The following is an 8175-nucleotide window of genomic DNA, read 5'->3' on the forward strand; positions in this document are numbered from 1 at the left end:
AAATTGCATATTTCAAAATTTGAGATTATTTTAGTCCATTCAAACAACAAATTCAATAGGTAAGTATAATTCTCAACCGCTCACATATTATGGTATTAAATTGATTAAATTCACTTCTAACGGTTTACTTTGAGATGCAGATTATTTTTCCATAAGAAGGTGCGACGAATTTATTTTATGAAACAATAAAATAAACTTCTGAGATCGACAAATTCGTTGTCATGAATAAATGTATAGGACATTATTACACAAATTGTCTAAAGCCCCACTTAGACTGTTAAAAAACTTGCATGCAATATTCCATAGTGCATAACTACAACAGAGTAACTACAATGAATTCAGTCGATCGACCAAATACCGCAATGTAACGAAAATTGCATGCATGTTCTTGAACCGTCTAAATGAGGCTTAAGTCGATTTCATCATCATCATCATATCAGCCCTTTATCGCCCACTGCTGATCATACGCCTCTCTTCTAAAGTCGATTTGTGTAATAGTAACTACAGTAAGCTTAGTAGGTTTGGGCAGTTAGGTTGTGGGTACTTAGATAACGATATATTTATAAAGACTTAAAATACATACGTAGAAAACACCCATGACTCTGGAAAAAAGTTCCGTGCTCATCATATAAATTATTGCCCTTACCGGGATTTGAAAACCCAGGACCATCGGCGTAATAGGCACTCTGGCTACCACTACCGACTAGGCCAGATAAGTCGACAGGGTGTCATGTCTGAAAGCAATTGTTGTCTAAAGTCTCATTCAATAGAACTTGCTAACTATGTAAACAAACCGCCATACTAAAATTGACACCGAATGTCAAATTACTAGTATAGGTAGTTTCACGAGAGTTGAAGCCACGCACACAACAACACTGTCATGTAATGAAAGCGAGTTTTTGAAATTACTGTTCTAATATTGTACCGATAGCAAGTTCAACAGTGAATTGCAAGAAAGACCAAAAAGTTTCTTTAAATTATTTTGTTAAGTATATATAGAACAATTTATCGACTTCAAACAAAACAGAAAATATTAATTCGGTGTGAATCATTAAGGCAAGAAGAAAAATGGCCATTCTATGAGTAGGTAAGTAGGTATTTAAGCAAAAGTCAATTTTGTTACTTTAGTCGCTTCCGAACAAAATCTGCAGATGTACTCTTTCAACCGTGAGATGCGTTTGCGGCAAGAGAATGTCTGAGGCGTATCATACGATCGTCGTTCGGTTCTCTCGCGGGCAAGTTCGATACCACTGCCCGAACTACAAAATTCGAAGAACGCAAGTTCCGATATCTCCGACTTCATCGCTCTCGCAATAGAGTCGGAGTTATCGAGACATCGAGTGAAGGAAGTAGTATATGTGGGCAGGTGTCGGGTGTCCCTAGGCTGCGGCTCGGCGGGGGCCGCGGCAGGCGGCGGGTCGCTTCGGGCTCGGGGGCTCTGGCGGCGGACACGCCCGCGCCGCGCGCCGTCATACCCCGTCCAGCTGGCGCACGCGCACGTCCTGCGACGCGCACATGTCGGGCGCGAACGGCAGGCACGTGAAGTACGCGCACAGGGCGCACTCGTAGGCCGGCGCCGCGTAGAACAGCGCCACCAGCGCGCACATCATGCCGCCCGCCGACACCAGGCACGCCCACACCAGCGCGATCTTCCGCCGCCTCTCGTACGGCCCGAACGTTATGAACGGCAGCAGCGCGTACGACAGGAGGAACCCGAATACGAAACCGAACACGTGAGCGAAGTTGTCGATCCACGGCAGGAGGCCGAGCGCGAACAGCGCCAGCGCGAGCCCTATGAGCTTGAGGAGCGCGCGGCGCGGATGTTTCAGGAGCGGCCACGCGCCGATCACTTCTACTATGAGGCACGCCAGCAAGCCGAAGTGAGATCCAGCCGGCCCCACCTGAAAAATAAAATGGTTCATTTTAGGAATAGGTTTTTTGAAATAAATAAATAATTTCTTTATCCAGACAATACAGTCCACATTTGTTAATCAGATACTTATAAAGGTTAATTCTACTTAAGTATACAGACACGTGTCATATGGCACGAAAGACCGACTCGTGGAGTAAACGAATACTCGAGTGGCGACCATGGGGGGGAGAACGTCCTACAAGTAGACCCAATATGCGTTGGGAAGATGACATCAAAAGGACTGCTGGGATGAGATGGCTCCAGGTTGCACAGAACCGTGACGAATGGCGTAAAATGAAGGAGGCCTACACCCGAAGGGTAGAAAAGGGCTAAAGAGAGAGAGAGAGAGAGAGAGAGAGAGAAGTATACAGACAAAATTAGACAGGTATTTTAACCCCTCGTATGCTTAGACACGGATCCGTGGGAATTTTAATCTATTGTTGTAAATGTCAAGGTCACTTTTTCAATGATCAAATTTGACAGGCAGCATACGAGGGGTCCCTTTACCGCATACGAAGCCATATCTGACGGGCATAATATTCAATTCTATTAATAGCTATTAAACTTTAGATTTAAAACAAATATTTTTACATGGAGTACGGGGTTAATATATCCTCAGAATAGGGATTTATTAGTGCGGACATTCAATGTCTTCGCAAAAGACTGTCTGGCTTATCCGCTAACATATTTAGAAAGCTGTTGAGACTACCCTGGATTCTGCTTCTGGGTTAGCTTATCGAGGCAGTTCTCCCCGTGTGCTGTCAGGGTACCATTGACATCTTACCTCAGCTCTATAAGGCTCAAAGATCGCCGATGCCATGTTCCCGGCGACACCGCTCCCCAGATACACCACTGCGATCCTGACCGGGCCCGCCATCTTCTCCAGGTCGCGCATGAACAGCCACTGCAGCGCCAACGACGCCGCCAGGTGGAGCAGGCCGGCGTGGACAAACAGAGAGGTCCAGGCGCGGTACAGCTGGTCGGGACGTCGGCGTCGCATGAATGGCAGCATGCCGCATACGTCATCGAGGCAGGACACCTGAAACGTAAGCATTGAATGTTTAAGAGCCTTGCATCATGTGAGGAGCTTAGTAACTGAATGGTCTAATGTATGATACACAGGAATAGGAGTGTTTGCCACGTGCATAGGTTTCGAATTCGATACCTACTATCGATAGAAAAATGACCCAAGAAGGCCTTTATAGTACGGATAACTTTGTTCATCATGTATTAAATGTAAGAAAAAAATATACCTGTGAACACAACGACGCTTCCTCGTGGAAGTAACCCTTAACAAAATCACAGTGCTCTCTCGTCGTGATGACACACTGGCCGTGCACGCCTATGCAGCACGGATGGCCGATGACTTCGCACGCCATGTGCTCGGCGGCGTGGCCCGCGCGGCCCGCCGCGGCGGAGCCGTCGATCACAGACTTGCGGCAGATCGGCCATTTTGTGATGTCGTCCGGCCACTCGTGCGGGGCTATAGAACGTGGAGCTTCGCAAAACCTGGAATAAAGTTTCAAATGTATAGTTGGTCATACCAAATTGGCAGTAAATAAGAACAAAAAAAAATATTCTTGTCCTTTTCTTTTGGGTGCTAGTACTAGTGTAAGACAAAGATAGTATGATTCTCTCTGTCAATGTTTGAAATGAGACAATCATTTGACAAACTATAATTCAATTTCTATCTGTCTGTGTATTTCAAGATAGGTAAATTGCAGTTATTGCATAAGAGAAAAGAAAGTTTTGCTACAATTGCTACAGCATAAACGTGACGATACCTATAACCAATCTAGCAGACATTAAGATACGCGGATGCATCAAGCCTGCTGTGAAAGTTAAAAAGGTAATGTCGACGCACTTACTTTGGATCAAGCCCACAAACTGAGCCCGATATCCGACCTCCGGGACCGGACTCACCCGACGACCATTTTTTCCATGTCGATATTGTGTTCTGAAATATAAAATAATTAAACAGGTAATTAGAAATTCTATGTGAAAGTTTTGTTTTTAAGTGCTAGTATATCTGTCCGAAATCGACTTTACCCAGGGCTTGCTCTTGGACGAGTTGTAGGTACTATTCGTAAATAATATTACTGGAAATTTACTCACCAGACCCACCTTCGGGGTTAATCCTCTTATCTGGAGGGTAAGCATGAACAGAAATGCAAATTTCAAAACTATTTTACAAACTGATATAACAACTACGACAAAGTAAGTATACATACGAGTACGTAGGTAAAATAACTTATGATAGAGCGAATACAAGTCTAATAGTGTCTTCTTTGACAGACCTCCTATACCTGTATGTTGAACTATTTTTTTGTTCATCGTCCGGTAGCTGAGATTTTTAGCTAGGTAGCTAAAATTTTCTTAAAACTACAAGATACATTGACTAACACTACTACCTACCACCAGGTAATGTTTATCGCGAATAAAAGTTTATTATTCTTACTTTTCTTTTCTTTTTAAATGGACGACTTCACACAGCCAGATACACATGTAAAGTATACATACATCTACAGCAAGCTGTCACACTCTGTTGTTGCGGAAGCTACCGCCGCGCAGGCTATTCTAGCGTCTCTTCTCGCGCCTTGGCCCCTAAATGTATGTCATTAATTAAAGCTTACTCACCGAACAATCAGCCTTGGATGACTGTACACAGCCAGAATCGTCGTTTCGTATGCAGCACGCCGTGTCGCGTTCTCTTCTCGCTGATGCTGCTATCGCGCGCGCTATCCTAGCGTCCCTCCTCATGCAAGGGGCGAATTTAGCACCTAAGTGTATAAGGTCTGCCGCCCGCGGCCCGAGCCAGAAGGAAGCTGGCTCTTCCCATTCAACCTGGAATTAATATTATTTTGAGTTTAAAGTATCAGTTTGCCTTTAAAGTGTGTTCATTGTCATGCTAGGAAAGTGTTGGTAATTAAATAAAATACAACGCGGTGGCTGGGAGTTAAAGATTAACAAAAAACACTTCCTACATATACAGATATTAGTGACGGACAACTCGTTTTTAAATAGAGAGAACATATTTAATAAAATTGTTGCAATACCCTGAGTTTTTTTTTAATGTAAAATAATTAATTTCCATTGTGCTATCGTTTAGTGAAATTGGCGCATTTAAAGTTCAAGAGGCCTATTAATTGATGCTGAGACTGGATTTGAGGCATCATTAAACCACTTGTTTAAAAAAAAGAAAGCAATTATTTAGTCAAAAACATATTTATGTCTCGTGTAAGTAGGTACATGGTATTAAATAGGAAAATAAAGAAAAGATGGCATTTCTATGTAATTAAAGTCTTGCGTACATTTTGGCCTCCGTTAGTATCTGGCACAGAAAACATTTTAATTATTTATACTCTTACTTACCTACTTAAAAGAGCGCGACTAAGGACATTTAATTAGCAGGAGTGTAAGCAAAAAAATACGGATCTTATTTCATGATACATTCACATAGCTTAGCTAAGAAAAAATGAAACTTAAATTTTAAAACACATGATTTACCTATGCCAACTTTAACATAAAACTTACATAAATGAATATAGATTTATTGTTCATTATTTTGTCAATCTCGATGCCTGTTTCTCTGTACATATTATATTAATCGCCAAGTCCAGGTTTTTTTCTATACAGTTATTAATTTCATAAGCCTCTCTGTAAAGCCGCCCGCCCATAGTCTATTAATAGTTATTTTGTACCAACGTGGAAGTGGTTCCACTCTTAATATAATTAATATAATTATCAGAACCTCATTCGAACTGCCGAAATCTCAACTCGATTTGATATTAAGTGAAATTATATATTAGTCTGACTTTATTTGTTATTGATTATTAGCTACTGGCAATGCTAACAAAATTAGCATAGATTCAATATTATAAGATGTTGGATAAATCCATAATGAGAATATCAAATTGAGATAATACCTATTTTGGAAGTTCTTATGCGGATACTGATTTACTTATTAAGACTAGAACCACTCCCACGTTGGTAAAAAAAACTTCGCATTAAGAAACAAAGGAGAATAAAAGTAGGCAAGGGTAAAATGTACAAATAAAACCCTGTAAAGGGCGAAAAATATATTTACAAAAGTACTAAACCGCCTACAAATTCCTATGTACCTACTTTGGATTCACTTTAAACCAGGGATCGGATACCGGTATTTTTTGTATGGGAACGGAAACGGTATTTTTTCGTTCTTTGCTAATTACTTCATTTCTAATTAGGCAATCTAATAATACGAAGTCGTAACCTAAAAACACAACTGAGTCCTACATTTTGAGTATAAAATAATTCGAAAAATATGGTTACTTCTAAGTTTTTGCAAAAAACCGGTTCCGATCCCTGCTTTAAACGTGGAGCCCGATTCTGAATTTAAATTCTTGTTCTGAAACTTTTATGGATTTGATATCTCAGCTTTCAACAGTGACACTTTGGTTCATAAATGTCACTTTTGACAGCTGACGATCAAAGCCATAACAATACAAAAGGTAACCAGAATCACGGTTCATATCCCGGTCGGTATAAGTCTAGTGAAACTAACCGTGAATCATTCAAAACTGTGATCTCGTGTAGCTTTTTGAAATTAAAAATATGTTATTCATAAGATGTGTGCACGATGTCTAGCCAAATGGCAAATTTCAAATAAGGTAAACATTAATATCACCTCATTAAATATTCGTAACAAGTAACGTAGATCCAACTTTAGCGTAAGCGTACGTTCTCACTTAATAAAGATAAATATAATATAGTTGTTACTTAATAAAGTTTACCGAACATGCCATGAATTTAAAGTAATATTTCGGTGACTTACTTATGAACTTGTTCGAGGCCTACCCGACATTAGGTACTAGAGGATTAGACTATTGAACTAAGATAATATATTTCCAGTACGAAGACACAGTAGCCAATGGACAATCTTAGTTAACTCCAAAAGCATCACAAGCGCGTTAACGACCAATTAAGTAATAAAAAAAACAGACATCTAAAAGTATAAAATAAAATCCCTGTAATTTAAACGCAAGTATCGCCTAAATAGTAGCGCCTACGTTTAATTAGCAACGCTTAGTACCTATTTTGATAGAAGAAAACAATCAAAACTAATTTCAACTTAATTTTATTATCCGATAGTCGAATCAAGTACAACTATAGAACATCACTCGAACGAGACTTCATAAATTCGATAATTGACCTCGTAGTAGGTATACCTACTCGAATTGAAAAGGTCGTTTACAGTTTAATTTTATACTAATATACTTTATATTTAATAAAGTTTGTAGGCACACTAGTTGCCTTATCATCATCATCATAAATATAAAAATCATTGGACAGGTAGTTAACCTCACATTCATTACATTAGACCCGCCTGTGTTCGCTACAATCCGAAAGATTGTTAAGCGGCAAAAACTAAGACAAAGGGACTCCTCACAAAGCCTGTGTGACCTATATACCGGGCTGGCTTAATACCCTTACTTTGTATCGCGACGCCCTCTCGTGTCTTTCACCTGCTAATTTTCACATTACGATTGTGCTTTATGTCTGTACATAGTTTAGCAAATCGGGTCATGAGTTTTGTGTCATGTATACGAGCTTGTTTTGTAGTCTAAATGATTTAGTTAAGTGATATCTGTGGAAATCTTGTACAAAGCGGCATAGTAAGGTAAAAAAAAAAGTAAAATTTTATTTAAAAAAACATTCAGTTACATTTAGATCGGTTTAGTGCAGCGGTCGGCAACCTTTTAGCAGCCAAGGGCCACATAGTAGTTAACGAAGATGACGCGGGCCGCACTTTGTTAATATTTATGACTTTATCAGACATTGTCGTTTGTCAATATTACATACAAAATAGCCAGGGAGGCTCGCGGGCCGCAAGTGAGAGGTTCACGGGGCCGCGGGTTGCCGACCGCTGGTTTAGTGGATCACACTAGGCTAAGCCTGTCCCGTGACTCCACGTTAGCACATTATATTAATAGCTGTTTTATAGTACCAAGCTACCAAGCACAACATAGGTCTATATGTATAACAACCATGTAGACAACGAATTATACATTAATATCTGTACGCATTGGTAACGACAAAGCACAATGTCAAGGCTGAAAACAAAAATTTCTTCAACCTGACCAATGTTTTTCAACTTCTTCCATATTATTCCACCGTGACCTCTCAACTCTCCTTTGAAATCCACGCATAAACCCATTAAGCTAACATGCACTGCAAAGGACTGACCTGATTACCTCTACAAAATGGCTTTTTACCCGTGGGGG

At 40.3% G+C, this 8175-nt stretch overlaps 1 protein-coding gene across 2 annotated transcripts in view; it reads right to left on the reverse strand.

The window, feature by feature from the left end:
- Positions 1-1381: 1381 nt before the first annotated feature.
- Positions 1382-8175, reverse strand: part of LOC134651058 (inactive rhomboid protein 2) — a 195150-nt gene continuing 188356 nt past the window's right edge. The window contains exons 7-12 of one of the 2 annotated variants that reach the window (XM_063506041.1): positions 4550-4756; positions 4028-4057; positions 3781-3869; positions 3166-3421; positions 2697-2951; positions 1382-1901 (exon numbers count right to left, since the gene is read on the reverse strand). In XM_063506041.1, the coding sequence (XP_063362111.1) occupies positions 1470-1901; positions 2697-2951; positions 3166-3421; positions 3781-3869; positions 4028-4057; positions 4550-4756 (1269 nt within the window). In that variant the 3' untranslated portion in view covers positions 1382-1469. The remainder of the gene's footprint in view (positions 1902-2696; positions 2952-3165; positions 3422-3780; positions 3870-4027; positions 4058-4549; positions 4757-8175) is intronic. The other variant, XM_063506043.1, reaches the window with a different exon arrangement.

Source organism: Cydia amplana, chromosome 9 (assembly GCF_948474715.1).
Source record: "Cydia amplana chromosome 9, ilCydAmpl1.1, whole genome shotgun sequence".
NCBI classification, from domain to species: Eukaryota; Metazoa; Arthropoda; class Insecta; order Lepidoptera; family Tortricidae; genus Cydia; species Cydia amplana.